General features: G+C 33.4%; 1 protein-coding gene across 1 annotated transcript in view; it reads right to left on the bottom strand.

Moving 5' to 3' along the window:
• Nucleotides 1–22,126, bottom strand: part of LYPLAL1 (lysophospholipase like 1) — a 34,353-nt gene that overhangs the window by 5,584 nt on the left and 6,643 nt on the right. Inside the window, exons 3-4 of the mRNA XM_022579245.2 lie at nucleotides 9,692–9,861; nucleotides 438–553 (exon numbers count right to left, since the gene is read on the bottom strand). Coding sequence (XP_022434953.1) covers nucleotides 438–553; nucleotides 9,692–9,861 — 286 coding nt within the window. The remainder of the gene's footprint in view (nucleotides 1–437; nucleotides 554–9,691; nucleotides 9,862–22,126) is intronic.

The raw sequence follows: 22,126 nt of genomic DNA, 5'->3' as shown, positions 1-22,126 counted from the left end.
GTTTTCATTTCCATACCTACTGGTTCTACTTCTTGTAATGAGGCTGCAGCACTATAATATGCCATACTCATAAGTCAGGATATTGCTGAAAAATAGGTATCAGCCATGTAACTGATTCTTTGGTGTGATTATGTTCATGACATAATAAGCAAACCTAGTTGTAATCATCTATATTTTTAATATGTATGCAGGATACATATATAGCATACACATATTTTTTATCCTTTTCTCTTTGACACTTTGCTTAACAATAATCTCTGTACAAGGCACTTCCTAAACATGAATGACCAGCTGGAATTTATCAATATAAGTAATTTGAATTCCCAGGAATGCTCTGTGAATCAATTGTTATTGTGTAATTATCAATGTTGTTTTAGTTTCAATGTGTGACTGTCTCATTTTTTTTTTCTGTTTTGTTTTTAAAATCTGGAACTTACCTGGTAAACAGCAGATGTCTTATTCAGAAAACTAGAAAGAGCAAATACTCCTGCCACATCTTGATGATTTCTGTATGCTAAATGCATTGCCATGCACCCTCCCATAGAAAATCCTCCTAAAAGAAGCAAAAATTCACTTATCAGAAAAAGCAGAATATATGTACGATAATTTAGAACAAGATATAGCTATGCCAATCTTCCATAAATATTTGGAGATCTAAAAGAGATACAATGCTAAAGAGAAATTTAGCCTACTTTAGATCTCATGGAAAAAAACCTGCTATGAGTAAATAACACTGTTCTATCTATGCCATCACTGGTAAAATAATTTGTTATAAAAGGAGCTAGAATTGAAAAATAAATTTTGGTCATCAAGTAAAAATATTTATTATATTTCAAAATATGAGTCACAGCACAAGTGTTATTTATTTAAACTTCTAGTGTCTACTTACATTTTGTTTATACTTATAGGAGTCCTCACACTGCAGCTACAATTAATAACATGCACCTTTCTGTCTTACTTGCCAAGCTACAAGCTCCATGAGGATTATATTTCTAGAGTTTGCCATATAATAGATGCTTAGTGATCTCTGAATTAGGAAGGATGATCAAAAATTTGGTGAGAAAGATAAAACATATTCGTATTATAATATTATTTTGAAAACTGACTTGTGATGGTATAATTCAAATGTATGTACCCATATGTCCTTTTAAAAAAGAGTTTGGGGAAAAAATATTCACTTGACAAACTTTTATTGTCTTTTATGTGCCAAACACTGTCACTGGAGTGACACCAGTCACCAGAGATATGCAGGTTAAAATACCTGGACCCTTCTGTTCAAAGGCGAAAACCGACACAACACAGAATATGGAGGTAGGTACCTGACCGTGACATAGCAGAGAGGATGGCCCAGCTTCAGCTTAGAGACTCGGTGTGATATTCCCCAGCATGACTGAGAGTTAAAAGACATCTCATGATTTAAAAGAAATCCATATGTTAGAGATAACAAGGCTGTAGGAACACAGTTTTTATTTCTTGGAGAAATTCAAGAGCTTGAGTTATATTTTTTGCCAAATGTACCTAAGTAACATATTAAATGGGACTAGTATGACTGAGGAATTAAACATTTACTTTAATTTTACCTAGTTAAAATTTGAGTTTAAATACATGTGGCTAGGGGTTATCATATGGGACAATGAAGTTCTAGATAATCTAAGCTGCACCAATGATGGAAAAAAAGCTTTAAATTTCATAAATGGAGCAAAATGAAATTAATGTTCCATAAAAACATAATGTGGCTAATATCATTAAATGTGATCTTTTAATGTGATAAAGATTTTTTAAAAATAATACAAAGATAAAATGTGAATAAAAATAGACCAGTGAGCAAAAACATATTTAAAAATTATTATAAAAGCACACCTACTGAGAAAATTTTTACGCATTAAATGCACCCACCCCATCACTGCGCTTTTATTGACTAGGGTAACTTAATCACTTTATGGGATTTCCGAGCCTCTCGGGGGGACCAGCCTCACAGCAAGAACAGCAACAAGAACAGCAACAAAACTAAGAAAGAAAACACTTTCCCACGTATGAAATGCCATTATGAACAAAGGTATCCTTGAGACATTTAACCTCATATTCAATTCTCCTAATTTATAATGAAGAAAAATGTACTCGTTGAAAACTCATTATTTTAAGATTCAATCTAAGTTCCTTGTCCATTTATAATCTCGTGAGGTAGCCTGCAATTCCTCACCAGCGATCTTTGACAATACAGTCACCTTTAATGTTGCGGACACCGGTGTGAAAGGGACTTTATGTACTTTTTTCTAATGGAAGAAAATTTAACACAAAAGACTAGTTATTTCAATTTTCATCTAAGTGTTTAAAATGCAATATAAAATATACTGCTCAGTAAGTAAATACCAATGAGTAAACTCATTGTAGGTAATAGTTATGATGTATATTTATAGTCGCTGGTGAAGCATTAAAATGTCAAAGTTAACATTTCAACATACATTTAAGATTAATAGGCTGAATAAAAAACATGTTAAAAAAATAACCTAGTTTTTATGAACTCTTTAAATTAAATAAAACAGTAATAATGTACAAAAACTGTACTGGGAAAACTAAGCTAATCTATCTGAAAACAAAGTCCGGGGGTGGGGTTGTGGGGGGGAGGCAGGGAACTTACAATTCAAGTTTACCGTCAATTGAATGGGATTTTAAAAATGGAATAAAATCCACCCTCCAACCAAATTGCAACAATTTTTCCACTTTATATATAATTATTTTTCAGAATGAACTGTGATAAAGTCTCAAAAATTTGGGAATATATAAATTATGCCCACCATATTTGTATATTTTCTCTCATATAAAATTGGCAGGGTAAACAAAATATTTATCATCTTCTATGGAAAGCTATTAAAACAGCAGTCCCAAGCCTTAAAAGTTCTGATAGTTGTTGCTGAAGAAACGTACATTATTTAAGATAAATATATATGTTAAAAGAAAGTAGAAGGATGCTATCATTCTCCAGTTTTCCCTCCAAGAGCTTCAAAAGAAACTTATATAATGTCAGGAAAGTCAGTCTGGAAATTGTGGAGCTAGGTTTCATCTTGGTAACTGCAACTACCCCTTCATTTTAATTTTAAATCTTATTATAAAATTAATATGTGAATATATGCCCACTGTGTAAAGTATTTCCACCACACAAAAATAAAGAAAATGCGTTATCCAAAATCTCACTACTCACATATAATTTTGACATGTTTTTAAAAATTCATTTTAACAGTTAAACTCACTCTATATGTACAATTTTATACCTTACTTTCATGTAATACTGATTTGAATGTCTTTAAACAGAATTACAAAATTCCATAATTATTTTTTTACTCCTTGAACACATACTAAGTATACTAAGTACCTTCTAAATGTATGTATATAGTATATAATGGTTACATAATAGTCAGTTGTATTAACAGACCATTACTCCCTTAACCGCTTTCCTCATGATGGGTATTTAGAGCATCATAATGGGTATGTAGAGCATCCATGTAAATTATTCAGGTGTAATTCCAGAAGCACTTGATTATCCCTGCTTCAAAATTCTGATAATATTATCAGAGAACATGAAAAACTATACCAATAATCTGGTCATTATCATTTGTCAGGTTCTATACATCCTAGATCAAAGTTAAATCTAAATTATGTCAGTTTTCTCTTAACAACAAATTATCACCACCTAGTGGTTAGAAAAAGGAATCTCATTATGGTACAAAGTTCCTAAGTCAATGCATAGGATCTGGGTTCTAGTCCCAACTCTATTTTAGCCAGCAGTCTCTTTGAACTTTAGTTTCTTCTTATCTGAAATGAGAATAATAATTTCCTACTTCACCTATTACAAGGGTCAAGAAAGATACTGTATATGAAAAAATGTGTATAATTTAAACACATTATAGTGTTAAACTATATTCTTAATAATTTTCTCAGAATACAGAATCTGAATCCAGGTTTTAACAATAGCTATGTTGCCAAATTCAGAAAGTAATTTAAAAGTCGCTATTTTATTGCCTGTGTTTCCCCTAATTTTTACCATACCCTCTGTAGAATCATGTGTGGTATTATTATATAAAAATAAATAAACTTTCTTGTATCTGATCTTCTTAATATGCATAGTAAGGATTCACAAATGTCTCCAAGGAACACATTTAAAGCTTTTGCCCAGTTCCTCCTTTCTAACCAAAGTTTATTCTTTCCATTAAGAAAGAAATATATTTCCATTGTTGAAAACAAGAAAACAAAGGATTTTTCTTAGCTAAACTCACAGTTGACTGCAATGTTCTTTAGTGTAATCTTACTCATCCTTTGTTTCCAAAGTCGTGAAACACTATACGTGTTGGTCTTTCATCATTCTACTGGATCTATTGCATTTGCCATCTTCCTATTCCCCCGGACTTCAGACTAGCCAGCCTCCACAGTGTTGTCAGTGTAATCTTTTTAAAATGCTCATCTGATCATGTCATTCTCTGTATATAATTCAATAATCCTAGGGGTTGAAGCGCATATCAAACTAGTAGTCCCTGAGAGATTTTAATGTGTCCCTTGTTTTCTTTCATGACTGTGTTTCCCTATTTGTTTACCAGTCATATTCTCACTCATTCTTTAAAACTCAATTGGAGATGATCTCTTCTAAGAAGCAGTTCCTAGCTCCCCCCAAAATCGACTTGTTCTTTAGAACACTTTACTTCTGTTATCTCCCTCATTATACTGTAAAGCTTTTGATAGTTTTTGGTACTCCAGCACTTAAGTTTTATTAACAATTTGGAAATTAAATTTAGTATGAGAAGTTTCATTTTTGACCTGACTAAGCTGTGTAAACTACCTAGAAAAGGTGGTATATCATACTCTATAAAAACATTGTTTTTAAACTAAGTTTAATATAATAAAATATCACTAATCAAAATAAAACCACAGAAAAAGAATAGGCTGCCACCTACACAAATATAGAGAATAGTTTTGTTTACAAAGCTATATTGGTTAAAATTACAATCTCAGAGAAAAGAGTTCCATGAGGACACAATGTGTGATATTAAATCTGAAATTTTATCACATATTAAACAAAATCAACAAGGGTAACAATTTTGTACTATTATCTCTATTTTTTCCTTTTTTTAAAAAAAAATTATTTATGTTTGGCTGTATTGCGTCTTCACTGCTGCCTGCGGGCTTTCTCTAGTTGTGGCGAGCGGGGGCTACTCTTCGTTGCGGTGCGTGGGCTTCTCATTGTGGTGGCTTCTCTTGTTGCAGAGCACGGGCTCTAGGTGTGTGGGTAGTTGTGGCATGCGGGCTCAGTAGTTGTGGCTCGTGGGCTCTAGAGCACAGGCTCAGTAGTTGTGGCACACGGGCTTAGTTGCTCCGCAGCATGTGGGATCTTCCCAGACCAGGGCTCGAACCCGTGTTCCCTGCACTGGCAGGCAGATTCTTAACCACTGCTCCACCAGAGAAGTCCCCTTCCTTTCTAATCTTCTAATTTTTCTAGTTTTTCCTCTTATAATTAATTTTTTAAAGTAACCTATGTTGTTTGTATATGTGTGTCTAGCATCTCAAATGCACTTTGCTTTGACATCCCACTGGATCCCTCCTTCATTAAAATGTTATAAATATCATTTAAATCTTACTTAATTTAAAATGTTCTATAATAGACACTTGACAAAAGGATTAAACCAGTAGAAAAATATAAAGCAGTAACTTCTGTTTAAAGAATCTATGAGCAATGAAAAAGAAAGAGGGAAGTACAGCACGTATACTACTGAGGAAAGAAAACAGCTGGTAGGGAAGGAACAATGAGCTCCCTGAGTCTCCACAGGCAGCACTGGTCCAGTACGGCCTTTCTGTTGTCTGGAGAGACCATGGGGAAGGTGGTATAGAGAGTGTTTAATAACAGCAAGAAAATTTCTTCAACATTACCCGCCAGGCATATTTCTAAGTGTTTCACATGAATTGACTAACTGAATCATCACACCTCTGTAAGATAAGTACTATTATTATCATCCACACACAGAGGTTAAGGAAACTCATATACCTACAAAATAGTGAATCTAGGATTAGAAACCTGCAGTCTGAGTCCAGAGCCCAGGTTCTTAACCATGTTATACTGCTGTCAGTTGCATTCATGCATTTGCAATTATGATATTCACAACTCAAGAAATGCATGTACAAATATTTGAATACATAATGATATTTTGCTTCATGTGCCATGTTTTCAAATAAGTGAGAAGTTCAGTTAGATCAATAAGACAAAAAAATAAAAAACAACTACAAGAGAAAATCCCTATAGGACTAGAATGCTATTTCCTCTATGCATCAATAGCTAATCCATGTAAAGAAAAAGGAGGTAGTATAAGTAACGTTTTGTCATAATAAAAGGTCAAGAATCACGTGTATTTTGGCACACTTGTTTAACTCTACAGAAATGTAAGTGAAGATTTATTTTCATTGACTGCTTAAATAACTAAAAGTAAAGTAACAAGGACCAACAACCTTGGATCTGCACTTCTGTCATCTCTTTCATACCTCAAGCTAGGAAAGAGGCTTTATAGGAGTTCATAAGCTCATCTCACAAATTCTAAAAAAGCATTTTTTTCTTTCCCAATTTTTATATTCATAAGTGTATATAAATATCCTATTATACGCACTTTGTAATACATTTCAAATTTTATAATTTTATAATATAATAGTTTATAACCCTTCCAAAATGAAATTTTGTTAAAAATTCAGTGGAGCTTTGATAAAACATCGACTACATTACTGATTGCTTTATAAATAAGATCATCTTTTAACAAGGTTCTCTTGGTACTTCAGAAAATAATTAAAACCTTCCATGATATGGTAGAAAGAAACTAAAAAAAATTCCAGATGAATCAAATAATTAAATATTTAAAAAATTATAGAAAAGCCAGTAGAACACCTATTTGAATATTTATTCAAGTTCTAGAGAAATACCTTCTTAAACTGAGAAATTATTTGGAAAAAAAATAGACAAGTAAAAATAGCTTTCTTGTGTCAAAACATAAACAGAATTAAAAGAAAAATAACAAATTAAGTGCATATTAATTACCACTTTTGTTTACTTATTTTTAGAAAATATTTTTCAAGACAATATTATTCAGTGAGGTATAATAAGATGGACATTCTAAATATAGGTGGGAGAAGTATCAACTGGTACAGTTTTTTCACAAAAGGAATTTGACAAGATGTATTAAGAATTTTACAAACGTTCAGTTAAATGGAAGAACCATGGGCTTTGAAATGAAGTAAACCCAGATTCAAAATTCTTATCAGCTCTCCGACCTTAAAACAATCCATAACCTCTTTTCAAAGATGAATAAGATGAAGTAACTGATGGATACAGGGAAGGGCAAGGAGGGATGGGGCAAGAGACAAGCAATTACAATTCAACGTGATACGTTCTTTAACACATATACATTAGAAGTACGATTTGTATATTTTCTACGTTTTTATGTATGAAGATTTTATAATTTTAATTTAAAGCAATTTCTTACAGTAATAATATTTTGTTTTCCCACTGTCATTACGTGACTTCAGGATCTCATTACCCTATAATCATAAATTCAGTAACTGGTTTTCCCATACCCAAATTGTTATCTCTTCACTTACCCCTTCTGCCAGATTAATTTTCCTAAAGCACAGTTCTAACTATATGACTCAAAGACATACTTTAATCATCTCTCCTCAATTACCTACAGAATAAAGGATAAAAGGGGAACCAGAAAGTATTTATTGAGAGTGTAAAATGAGCCAACTGTTTTACAAACATCATATCCCAGTAAAATAGTATTTTTATAGTATTATTATTCCCACTTTGCAGATGAGGTAGCAGAAATTCAGTGTAGGCAATTAAGTGATGAACCAGCTAGGCAGTGGTGGACTTTAGATTCGACCCATTTTGGTCACTATACCATTATACTCTTCAGGTTGTTAGTCCAGCTATCAGATCAATAGGCATTTTCCAGTCAGACAACAAACTTTCTGCTAAAGCCATCTAACATCCAGACAGATAAAATCAAGCACTATTTTTTTTTTACTCCTATTTACCATTCATATTACTCTCTATGTTTAGACCTCTACACTATAATAGTTAAAATTTTATTTATTTGCACATCTCAAAATCTCAAATGCCTCTGATACTTTCCTATTAAATTGTCCTCTAATAGCCCCAAATACTTATTACCTCTTTTCATCTGAATTCCTGTGATACTTAACTACTTAAGTCATCAATTTACAGATCAGGTCATGCTGCTCATTATAAATGTTTAGCTCTGTGCTAGGCATTGCGATGGGTCCTGAGAAATAAAAATACATACAGATGATCATTCCCTTTGAAGAGCTGTCAGTTATATTGCTTTAGGGCAATCATCAAGGCTGGCTGGCCTTACAGTTACCATTTTAAGTACCTCATGGGCTCTTCTAGGTTGTAAGCAACTGTGGCATTCCTGTTCTATTTATCGGTGTGTCTCTTTGAGCATCTAACTTACTGCCAGACACACAGTACTTAGAAACTTAGAAAATATTTGCTAAATCATTGAATGACAGAATCTGTTACACATTCACATATTTTGAATTCTATCTTGTAACTGTTTCATGATGCCCTAGACTGAATTGGTGCCCCTTCACTATGCTCTTCCCAGTACTCCCATAACGTTCTGTATTTATCTCTATGACACAGATGTTAAACACAGAAACATAGAAATATAGAGTTAAACACTGATGAGGAAACAGAGGCCCAGAAAGGTGATGTTACTGCACTGGAGGGCGCACTGCTTTTAACTAACAAAAGTGAATGCTGAAGCCAAGACAGAAAAATGTATTCCATCCAGTATATCATATTGCTTCTCAACTCAATGAATAGTTTAGTACTTCAATAAACACAAAGGAAGTTTATTAATTTGCCCAAGTCCTGTCTACACAGGATTTCAATGTACATTTTAATGTTATTTAGAACATGATGAAGATACTTAATTTGCTTTATAATTTCAACATTAAATACAACTCATTATAAATTAAGTAGTTATTTGGAAATAACTCTTTAACAAAAATCCATCCTGTATCATTCACATTCTATACAGTTTATCTTATTTTTGTATGTATTATAAAATGGTTTATGTATTTTATGACTGCAGAAAAGGAAAGGGGTGTAAGTAGAATAAAGCTTATATAAAGGCATGCTATATCCCCTTGGGAAGAGAGATTGCTAAAGACATGTTTAACAAAAGTTTATGAACACCTTATTCCTACAGTATTAACTCTGAAGAGTTTACGAATTTTTTCACGAATTTGCTGTTATATTTTGACTATGTACTCGAATTTATCTTAATTATGGCGATAGTAGTTTAAACATATAAAACTTAAGCTAATTAAAATAAAATGTTTTAAAAACTGGAATGAATAATCTCTTAATTGAAAATTAAAGTAGAAAGAAAATTTTAACCGCCATGGGAGTCTTAAAGTATGTTATTATTAAAAAGAAAATCAGTTAAAGTTTTATGAGTTTTTGCTTATAATTCTATTACCCTTAAAATTCTTAATATGTAAAGTTTATCTGAAACTGTGAATAGGTCAAATGATACACAAAGTGCTTCGAAATAATGTTCCAAGTAAAATTCAATGTATAGAATTACACAAAAGTGAAAAAAATATTTAAATTATCAACACCTAAAGATCTTACCTAGTAATATTCTGTTCTTCTTGATACCACTTTTTACTTCACCATCAATCAAATCTGTAAGCACCTGACACATTACATCAATTGATTCAAGGTGTTCTGGGCAGTCATTAGATATTTGAAATCTGTCAAACCATACATTGGAGAATCCTCCTTTCAAAGGAGTATATGGCCTGTTTAAAACCAAAAAAAGAAAAAGAAAAAATTAAAATAGATGTTTTAATTTCTAAAAAATTAGTGTTTTGAATAATTACAATTTCCTCCAAGTTTTAAAAGTTAAGTAATTCACATTAAAAATATTCCCATGCTGATTGCCTTAACTCTCCTGTACTTACCTTGGTTCTATTAACATTTATTAATGCCAGTTCATCATCTTAGTTTCTCTCCATCTTTTAAGTTTCATAAATTCTCCAGAAAATCCCCATGAAAAAAGGGTAATTATTTATTGCGTGTGCATGTTATTTTTTCCACTCAATTTAAATGATTATTTAACTATTTACAGCTAAATAAATAATGTCTGGCCATGCAAAAAGTCAATGCCTCAAGAGTAGAAAATATGATTTACCAAAATGCTTTTCAAAAGGTGGTTAGTTTGTAGCACATAAGTATGAAGGCTACGTTAGTAATTTAAAGGTTTCTTGATCACACCAGGTAGATTATCCTTAGAATAGGAGTCTTCAGTATTTTTGTTTTGTTTTGTTTTGTTAATCAAGAGTTGGAGCTATTTTATTTTTAAATCTTCTCAGGAACCTTGAAATGAGTTTAATGGGATACAAATAATCTTTGGAAGTGCTTATCATACAGATATTCCACACTGTTTGCATCATTTGGATCTCAAATTGGGTGTCTTGTTGGACTTAAAAACATTTTATGTGATAAGATGCCCTGAACTGGGTGTCTTGTTGAACAAGGCTGATATTATAAGATGCTTTACATTTAAGTATGAGATGGGGTGGTTACAGTATTAGTGAATCTTGCTCTGGATGCTCTGTTATTTTAAGTATACATGTGTGTATGCACACGTTTGTGTGTATCCCAAGGTATTCCAAATATTCTGTTTTAATCAATTATAATGGGGTCAAGGGGTCCTGTATCAAGTCTTATGTTGGTAAAGGTAAATGAAGGGAATGAAAACACTCTTAGAGCTTCCTGTAGCAAACACACAGACGTTTATGGGGATATATAAGACACACATGGAGAACAATAGCTTTCCAAAGATGAGGAATAGTAAAGTTTAATAAAAGATACAGCTTTTCACTTAGCAAATCTTGCTTTCTCCTCATGTGACCGTGAAAAAGTTTTATGTTATAAGGAAGAAGACCACAGAAAACACAAACAGTGACAAAAGTATACATTATAATTTGAAAGAAATCTAAACCAGTGATGACCACAGATGCAGGGTTTCTCCTAGACCAACACCTCTACTACTTTGCCCCATCTCAAATTTAGCTACATATACTCACCCTCCAGAGTTAGTGAAATAAAAGCATAAAATGTACAGCCAGAACAAAAAAATGGAGGGCTGAAAGACACCAGCTGAGATCTGAATGTGCTTCTTTGCATTTTCTCTAGTGAAAAACCAAGTGGAATCCTGGCAAACCCAAGGAGGTAGAACTATTCAATTCTCATTATCTCAACCACTGTAGCAAAAGGACTCTGCAGTCTGTGCAGATCTGACCATCAGAAACATCCAACTGTTAGGACCAAAGGGTGGCGCTGAAGGGAATAGGAGAACTACACAACTGTTGTTCTGTATTGGTCTTAACACTCTAAAATAAATGGATATCCACTTAAGGAGCCTAAGAGTCAAGAGAAATATTTTGGAAACTTTCTCAAGAGAAAGTGAAAGAAATCTGGAAACAAGGCAGTTGCTCTGACTCAGATTTAACAAGAACTCATCTTCAGAGAACCTCGTATTTACTAAAATATAATCGTGTTATAAACTTTACTTGGTAACATACTTTCTAAAATTTGAATGTATATTACAAATATCTCTGTAAGTCAGTACATAAAACCCTAACATTTTCTCCTAGTTTATGCACATGCATGAAATCTTGCAAATACAGGCTATTTTGTCTGTGTGTGTATTGTTTTGATGTCTTCCAATTAAGTCCTTTTTATTTTTTTGCTCAACTCTCCATTCCTCCTCTCCTCTCCCACCCCATCCTGCCCTTCACATTAGGTAAACTATGTTAATGATCTGGAATGTTTTTCTTTGCACATACATTAAAACATGTTTCTTTACATTATAGTTTTTAGAGCATTTGCTTTTCAAAAATGAAATAAGCCTATTTGGTTTTCTTATGTGTGTCATACTTTTCTCCTTTAACAATACCTCATGGAAATCCTTTCATCTGATATAGCTCTTACCCATCCTTTTAAATAGCTATATAATAAAGATGTTCCACAATTTAATCTGCTCTTCACCTACTAATGGGCATTTATTTGGTACCCAGGTTTTAGCCACTAAGAACAATTCTGCATCAAACATATTCACGTACATGTTTTTACATACTGGGACTTTTATTCCTATGGAACAGTCTGTGAAATAGGACCACAGGATGGAGAGGTATGATTTTTACCTTAATAGATGTTTCAAAGTTGCTTCCACAAAGGCTATAAAAATTCACCTTTCTACAAGAAAGGTCTGAGAACATCCTTTTGCCCAACAGCCCTACCCTAATTACAACAGGTACTAACATACTTTAAAATATTACCATTGAAGGGTATCAACTATGGTTTTAAAATCAACTTTACTGAGGTATAGTTTACATATATAAATGCACACATTTTAAATACAAAGTTCAAAGACCTTTGACAATGTATTTCCATTATGATACAGAACATTTACTTTACTTCAGAAAATTCCATCATGCCCACTTACAAGAAAGCCCCGTTCACTTCCCAGGAAACCGCTGACTGATTTCTATCACTATAGATTAGTGCTGCCTTTCCAGAACTCCACATAAAGGAATTACTTATTCATAACGTTGGCTATTTTATTCTATTGGGGTTTTGATTTTTTTTATTAGTTTAGAACCGCATCTGTGTATTGTTGCCATAAATATTTTTCATTTGTATTTCAAGTATTTTTTTCAAATCAATTTCTGTATATTGACGTAATGTATTTAAAGTATCTATCTTTTTTTTAAAAAGCCAAATAAAAGACTTTTACAATTGATATAATCTGTCCATTTTTTTTGTATTGAACTAAATTTCTGGGTCTTCTGATTTATTTAAGGTATTCTCAGTCCACACATTTTTACATATAGAATCCAAGATTTTCTTCTAAGATTTTTTTTTTTTTTTTTAGCGGTACGCGGGCCTCTCACTGTTGTGGCCTCTCCCGTTGCGGAGCACAGGCTCTGGATGCGCAGGCTCAGCAGCCATGGCTCACGGGACCAGCCGCTCCACGGCATGTGGGATCTCCCGGGACCGGGGCACAAACCCGTGTCCCCTGCATCGGCAGGCGGACTCTCAACCACTGTGCCACCAGGGAAGCCCCCTTCTAAGATTTTTGTTTTCATTCTTAAAGTTTTGAATTTTTCTGGAATTTACTTCATACGTGAAGTGACCTAAGGGTTCAAATTCATTTTCTCCCAAATGTTTAGCCAGTTGTGCCTGCACTACTACAAAAAACCAAAAACTTTTCTCATAAAGGTGAAATTCTACCTTTGCCATATTATAGTTCTGAATTATCTAGTCTGTGTCAAGCTAGGTAAATAAGAGAATTAAACCCTAATACCTAATAACCTTTACTGTCTATAATGAATGGGCTTCTCTCCAAAGCATCTAGATTGGTACTAGTTCTGTTCTATCCTAGGCAAAACTCAAGGAAATGACAAGTCATTTTGTGTGTTCTGTGATTCAGGTGGAAAATTCTGGTTGGGAAAGGCTCTATTTTGTTCCACTGATCTGTTTATCTACTCCTGTGTTAGGATCATGTCGACTGTATTTACAGTGGTTTTAGAATATGTTCTGAGGTGGAGTCAGGTGGGCCACCTCTCCCTACCATCATTACCACATGTCTTCCAGACTTGTCCTGCCTATTCTCAGATATCTAATCTTCTTTATCTCTCTAAGAAATTAATCAAATATTTAGTAAATTCTTAAATAATTCCCCTTAAAAGTCCTTGTGGGATTTCAGGACTTCCCTGGTGGCTGGTGGTGCAGTGGTTAAGAATCTGCCTGCCAATGCAGGGGACATGGGTTCGATCCCTGGTCCGGGAAGATCCCACATGCCGTGGAGCAACTAAGCCCGTGTGCTACAACTACTGAGCCTGCACCTTGGAGGCCACGAGCCACAACTACTGAAGCCCGCACGCCTAGAGCCCGTGCTCTGCAACAAGAGAAGCCACTGCAATGAAGAGCAGCCCCCGCTCGCCACAATTAGAGAAAGCCTGTGCACAGCAACGAAGACCCAACACAACCAAAAAAAAAAAAAAAAAGTCCTTGTGGGAATTAACTAGTATTGCATTATTGCCTGGGAATTAACATTTTATGACATGAATCTGGGAGGTGGGAAGATTTCTGCAGACTGTGCTCTTCCCAGGATCGGCCACATTCTGGGCCTTACCTAAGGCTTCTCCTGCCTCGTTCCCCAGGCTCTAAGTGGGTACACTGGGTGCAGCAAAGATAAAATCCTGCGCCAGCTCTCTATGGGGACCCCCACAGAGCCTAAATTCTCCCTCATTCCTGTAGGCCTTCTGACTTCAGAAGCTGCTTGGCTCAATAGAGGTAGATAAATTGGAATCAGAAGGGGAGAGAAGACAGAAAGCATTCTATCCTCCCACCTCCCAGAATCCCTTCTCAGGATTAACTTTCTTAAAGTACTCTGAAAATGAAAGCAGGTGCTTTCCACATAGCATTTATGTCACTGTTAGAGAAAAAGAATTCTCAAACTATTGAAATTGTCACTTAAATCACAGTGATCTTCTGAATGAAAACAATATACAACACTCATACTAAAGCCTGAATTAGACTGGTACTTTTTTGACTTGTTTCTACTTCCCTTTTCATTTTCTTCTGTTTCTCTAAGGGTTTATTTGCCTGTCGAAGCACTTAAATAAGGATGATATCGTAGGCTAAAATATGAATCATTCTGGGAACTCAGCCATTAATAGAAAAAAAATGACATTCACTTAACTTTTTGTCTTTGACAGTACCTTACTTAATTAGAGATAGATGCTCCATAGAATATAAGTTTTACTAATATAGTAGCCTTTTGTTCTCTCAGTTCTCTAAGAAAATTAATTCTGTTCAAAGGAGATAATAGGAAAAATGTGATGAGACAAAGAATAATTTTGAACTTTTTTTGTTAATAAAACCATCAAGAATGCATAATTCTCCTAAGATGTTAGAAAAACCTTTCAATAAAGCATGAAAGTAAGATTGTCTTTTAAAGCAGGTAAACAAACTGGCACATATATTACACTCATTCACCTTCCTCAAATAAACCACTTTATTAGCTGGTATAAAACAGCTCAGACATTGCCACCATAAATAAATATGTTTGGCAAAGAACATCCGTGTGGCTCCTCAATCAATCAATCAATCAATCAAACCATTATACACTGGTAAAATATTAAGCGGGAATGAATGTCCAAGGTCTAAAAAAATAAAGAGTTGACATTTCAGCTTGACACCAAATTTTGTTCCCTGTAAGTCATAAAATCGAAACGTCATTCATAACCTTTCAGATAACATCATCGGGTTCCAGGCTTCCTCTCTGTGCTCATTTCACTGCTCTTCCCCCAACATTCACTAGATTCCAGTCACATTTCCCTCATTTTTCTTCAGGACCACCTCACTACCGATCCAGGGACTTAGCACCTGACATTCCCTCTCCTTGTAATGCTCTTTTCCACAGTGATACCCCCAGTCCAAAGAACAAGTATTTGTTGAACGATGAATGCCAATAATCATTTGTGATTTGGGAATAATTTTTGTCAGCAGAATACCTAAAATTATTTTATTTTGCTCAGAATATCTTTTGACTTTAATTCTTGTAATATCCATTCTGTGATTTCCAGAAAAAGGTCAAAATTTTCTTTTGTTGGTTTTTTTTTTAAAAGAACATGTTTCTAAGAAAATAAGCTTTTACATACTAATAGATATTTAAATGTACCATTTAAAATACTTACCAAAGAAGTATACTATTTCTTCAAAATAGCATTTTTTAATGAGGGTTCCTTGCCAGTGGAGTGTACTTATAGTACAGATCCACTGTTATCAGGAGAGAGATCTCCTAATATCATGCTTCAGGTATGAATCCTAAGTGATGGAGTAAAGATGAACCCATTACTAAACCTAAATCAAGAGTGCCTAACCCTGTTTCAGAATATATGTTTAGTGAAAAATATAAACATGCACTTCATGTGAAAAAACAGTGAATCTAAAAGTAGAGGCACTACAGACTGAATCTTATTGCTTTTAGAATTTTTCAAAACACCGAGAAACTATATCATCATATAAATTACTGATGGCCCGTTAAAAATTACTGTTAATTTTTAAATGGAAATTCTACTAGTAAACCCAAACCAAGAAAACCTCTAATTACAAATACAGCTAAAGTATGTCACAAAATAAAAATCTTTATTGAGCACTTCAATTAAATATAGTCTAAATTAACATAATAATACAATGAGGCAATATTTTCCATTTAAATCAACATAGCAACTAAATGCTGATTTTTACTTAATATGCCCCTCACTCAGCTGATTAAAAACATCTATTAAATAGAGTTGAGAAAAGGAATACCTTATAGCCAAAGTGGCAATTCACAATTTAATCAAAACATACTGGTATGTTGTAATAGGCCACAACTGGGTAACCATATAGACTGTTGTTCTCTTCTTAAGTTCTTTAAAACATGTATGATGTTTGAAAGCAAAAATTATAACTTTGTTTGACAGAGTTTTCAATGTACATTGATAAAACATATACAACAAACATAACATAAAAGTGGGGAGGATAAAGGAAACTATACGGTTGTAAGGCTTCAACATCTTGTGTAAAGTGGTAAAAAGTAAACAGGTGAAAGGTGTGATATGTATCTTATAATCCCTAGATCAGGAAAAAAAGGAATAAATGAAAATAGAGTATTAATTTTCTTAAATCCAAAAAAGATGGAAAAGGAAAAAAGAGTAACAAAAAGCAATAAATTTAAACATATCAATAGTTACAGTAAATGCAAATGGTCTAAACAAATCACTTAAAAGATAGAAACTGACAGATTCGTTAAAGAAAAAACAAAGCCCAAATATATGTTATCTATAAGAAACCTACCTTAAATATAATGATATAGGTGTTAAAAGTAAAAAGATGAAAAATATACGCTATATAAACAGTAAAGATAAAAGCTGATATATACTATATTATTATTAAACAAAGTACACTTTGAGGAATTACCAGAGATAAAAACGAACATTAAAATATACAAGTAGCTATTAATGAGGAAGACAATAATCCTACCTGGGAATGTACATAATATAGCTCAAAAACCATGAAGAGAAAACTGACAGGACTAAAGGGAGAAATAGACCAACCTACAATCATAGTTGGAGGTGTTAATACCCATTCGTTACTAATAGAATGACTTAGAATCACTAAGAAACTATAAAATTTGAGTAATACTATAGCCACCTTAAGCCACTGACATTTATAGAACCCTATACACAAAGGCACAGAATAACAGTCACCAAGAAGACGCTATGCAAGACCATAATACAAGTGCCAAACAGTATCAAAAGACTGAAACTGTACAGAATATTGGCAGCAGTAGAATGAAATCAGAAGTCAACAGCAATAAGAGATTGAGAATAGCCCTAAATATTTGGAAATTAACAACATATTTCTAAGTAACTTACGGGTTAAAGAAGCTTGCAGAACTCTGTTTTCCATATCTGGCCAGAACAATATCTTTCATCCCACATGCTCTTCTTGAGGAAACAGCACTATGTAACTTCTAAGACTATGTCTTAAAAGGCAATACAGCTCCTTTCTGGTTCTCCTTAGGGCATTTGTTCTTGGAACTCAGCCTCCACTCTGCCAGGAAGCCCAAGACACCAGATAATGAGAACTCAGGCAGGTGTCACAGTAACAAGACCAAAGGAAGGTCCCAGCTAATATCTAGTATTAAGTGCCAGATAATGAGTGAACCTTCAGATGATTCCAGTCCCTAGCAGTTGCCCAGTCATCCCCAGCCTTCAAGTTTTCCCAGCAGAGGCCCCAATTATCATAGAACAGAATCAAGACATTAGTGCCGTGCCCTTTCTGAATTTCTAACCCATAGATGTTTCACCATGATAAAAGTTGTTTGGGGTGGTTTGTTACACAGGAATAATAATGGGAATATAAGAGAGATTAGAAAATATTTCAATATAAATAATACTAAAAATACAAAAGAGAAAACTAGTGGGAATTAGCTAAGGCAGTAATTAGTGAGAAATTTAGAGCTTTAATGTAATAAATAGGAGGAACTAATAAATATAAGAGCAAATATAAATGACATAGAAAACAAATAAGAGAGCAAAATAACAAAGCCAAAGCTGGTTCAATGAAAAGATTAATAAAATTAATAACCCCTTGGCAAGATAAAGCAAGAAAAAAGAGAAAAATATACAAATTATTAATATCAGCAATGGAATAAAAGATATCAACACAAATCCTAAAGGCATTAAAAGGAAATATCACAACCAACTTTATGCCAATAAATTTTGTATATTAGATAAAAATTCCATGAGAAACACAAATGATCAAAACTGACAGAAAAAGAAACAGAAAATCTTAATATTCTCATTATATGAAAGAAATTATCAAAATCTTCACAGAAGAAAACTTCAGGTCCAGATAATTCCACTAGTGAATTTTATCAAACATTGAAGGAAGAAATAGCACAAACTCAGAAAACAGAGAAGGTAACATTTCCTAACACATTTTAAGAGACAGTATGACCTAGATAACAAAACTTTATAAAGACATTAAAGAAAACTACAGATCAATATCCCTCATGAACACAGACACACAATTTCTCAACAAAATAACAGCAAATCAAATTCAGCTATATATAAAAAGGATAATACATTATGACCAAGCAGGGTGTATAATAGGAATGAATAGTTGGTTTAACATTTGAAAGTCCACCAATGTAACTCACCATGCTGACAAAATGAAAGATAAAAATCAAGATTATCTCAAAACAATACAGAAAAAGCATCTAACTAATTCATAAAGAAAACTCTCAGCTAATTAGGCAAAGAAATAAATTTCCTTAATAAAAGGTGCAAAGAAAAAACCTATTAACTAACATCATACATAATGGTGAAATACTGGACACTTCCCCTCTAAGATTACACAGGAAGGCATTCCCTGATTCTATTAAACACTTTATCAGAAGTTCAAACAAGCACAATAAGGCAGACAATAAAATAAAATAAAAGGAAGACTGGGAAGGAGAAAGTAACACTGCCTTTATTCATAGATGATATGATTGTTTATACAAAAATCATAAGGAATCTACTAAATAACTACTAGAAATAAGTGAATTTAGGGAGATAGCAAGATATAAGAACAAGATACAAATATAAAATGTTTCTATGTACTTGTAACAATCAAATTAGAGATTTAAATTTAAAAAAATTCCATTTACAATAACAAAAAAAACATAAAATATTTGTGAATAAATTTGGCAAAAGACCTCTATACTGAAAACTCTAAACCACTGCAGAGAGAAATGAATAGAGATCTAAATAAACGGTGACACACCATGTGCATGGGCTGGAAGACATCAATTTTCTGTAAATAAACCTGCTATGGATTACATGCAATTCTAATCAAAATCCAAACAGGTGTTTTGTAAAATTGGTAAGTGAATTCTAAAATTTACATACAAATGCAAAGAACCTAGGATGAAAAAGTGTTAAAGAAAACTTATACAATTTGATTTCAAAGTTCCCTATAAAGCTATATTAATCAGAACAGTTTTATATTGGCATAAAATTAAAAAAATAGACCAATGAAACAGAACAGAGTTCAGGTAAGAATCCATTAAAATATGTTCACAAAAACACAAAAGTACTTATAGCAGTGACATACATTGTTTTCAAAAACTGGAAATAATCCAAATGTCTATCAACAGTAGAATGGATAAATAAATGTGTGGTACATTCACATATAATATCTACTCAAAAATTTTTAAATGAACTACTGATAAGCACATAAACACTATGTTGAGTGAAAGAAGCCAGACACAGAAGGTTAAATTATCCCATTTAGTTGAAATTCAAGAACAGGCGAAACTATACTACAGTGATAGAAATCAGAACAATGGTAATCTATGTGTGGTAGGAATTGATTGGAAGGAGGCACAAAAAAACTTGCTGGGGTGGTGGGAACATTCTCTATATTTGAAGTAAACAAGTGCATATATTCATAAAAACGGATTGACCTGTATGCTTAAGATGTTTGCATTTCACTGTAAATTTTACTTTTAAAGAAACGTATGGTCACAGGATTTCATTAAGAGTGACAATGCAAACCAGACAGGGACAAGATATTTGAATGCATACATCTAACAACAACAACAAGCTGTATCTAAAAGCATACAGAGCTTTAACAAATCAGTAAGTAAAGGATAGACAACCAAATAAAAACATGGGCAAACAACATGACTGGGCATTTCTTTTGAGGATATCATCTGGAAATTTGAGCACTGTCTCCTCACCTAAATTAAAATAAAACTGCAAACCCAAATAAGGCTTAAGAATACAACCCAGAAACACAGATCTGGAAAATTTCCTCAAGGATTATCAGTAATTCTTTGGATATTTCTATATCTTGCCCACAAGGTTATCATAGACTACTCTAAGTAACTAACATTTATTGAGTGCTTATTTTATGTCAGACTTCGTGCTGAAGAATTTATGTACATTATATGTTCAATTCTCACAACTCTGAGGTAGATACAATTATCTCTACTTCAGTGCTCAAGAAATTGGGACACCATTAGGGAGGCAATATACCTTTGCTCAAAATCTTATAGCATTAAGTAGAGAAATCAGGATTCAATCACAGGTCTGCCTAATCCAAAAACTGCATTCTTAAATACTGTACCACAATACTTCCATGTATCTTCAATCTCCTGCTGAATAATATTATCATCTTGGGTATTTCCCTGACCTATTGGCCTAACAAGTACAGCAAAAAAGACGATGAGTATTACACTACCGGTTCTTTTTTTTTAAATGATTTTTGTTTAGCTTGGTTTTGAATTTCATATAAACCCAGTTTGCTTTTTATTTTATTTATTTATTTAGAAATTTTTAAATTTTTTATTTCTATTGTTGGCTGCATTGGGTCTTTGCTGCTGCACACAGGCTTTCTCTAGTTGTGGCGAGCGGGAGCTACTCTTCGTTGCAGTGCGTGGGCTTCTCATTGCAGTGGCTTCACTGTGGAGCATGGGCTCCAGGCATGTGGGTTTCAGTAGTTGTGGCATGTGGGCTCAGCAGTTGTGGCTCACAGGCTCTAGAGCGCAGGCTCAGTGGTTGTAGTGCACAGGCTTAGTTGCTCTGCGGGATGTGGGATCTTCCCGGACCAGGGCTTGAACCTGTGTCCCCTGCATTGGCAGGTGGACTCTTAACCAGTATGCAACCAGGGAAGTCCCACACTACTGGCTCTTACTCTATCTTTACTAGATAAAATCTGAAGGGTCCCCAAATCCAAAAAGTTAATCATTGTAAGTGATTTTAGAGATCTAGTCAAATCTGTTAATTTCTGACGTGAAAATTAAGACACAGAACTGACAAATTCTTCATTAATAGCCCTTATAATTTTATTTTAATTAAGAATTAGATGACCTATTTCTAAAAGTCTTCACTTTTCCTCTTTAACTGAAGTACTGGTTTCTCAAAAATTCCACGTTGTATAGTACATACCAGATTTTTCATTCAAACTAATTACAAGGAATAACAAGTGGATTTATTTTTGATTTATTACTATATTTGTCACTTTAGATATGTATTACATATGCTTCACTCTTATTAATGATATATTGAAATATAAATGGCATTAAAACTGTCTAACTATAACATAAAAGTGACTTCAAATATATTTCCAAAGCACATACCCATTAACTAAGCTTAAAATTGATCAACAAATTAGTAGTCTGCTCTTATTTTGACACAACTCTATATTTTTCTTTTCAGTCTTCTTTGAGAGGCTGTTAAATTATAAAGTAGGTATCACTGTAAAGGCAACAATTAATTTTGTGATCAAGAAAAAATATTTAAAAAATTTTGAGTACAAGAAAGTACAAGAAAAAAAAAATCACACATCTATACCTATTTAACTACCTATCTATCTACTTTTGTTTTTTTTTTTTTGGCCGTGCCACGTGGCTTGTGGGATCTTAGTTCCCCAACCAGGGATCAAACCTGGAGC

This window comes from Delphinapterus leucas, chromosome 1 (assembly GCF_059928025.1).
Source record: "Delphinapterus leucas isolate spDelLeu-1000000601 "Yukka" chromosome 1, BTC_Dleu_Yukka2, whole genome shotgun sequence".
In the NCBI taxonomy this organism is placed as follows: domain Eukaryota; kingdom Metazoa; phylum Chordata; class Mammalia; order Artiodactyla; family Monodontidae; genus Delphinapterus; species Delphinapterus leucas.
Note: the sequence above shows the minus strand (reverse complement) of the source record. Positions and strands in the feature narration are given on the sequence as shown.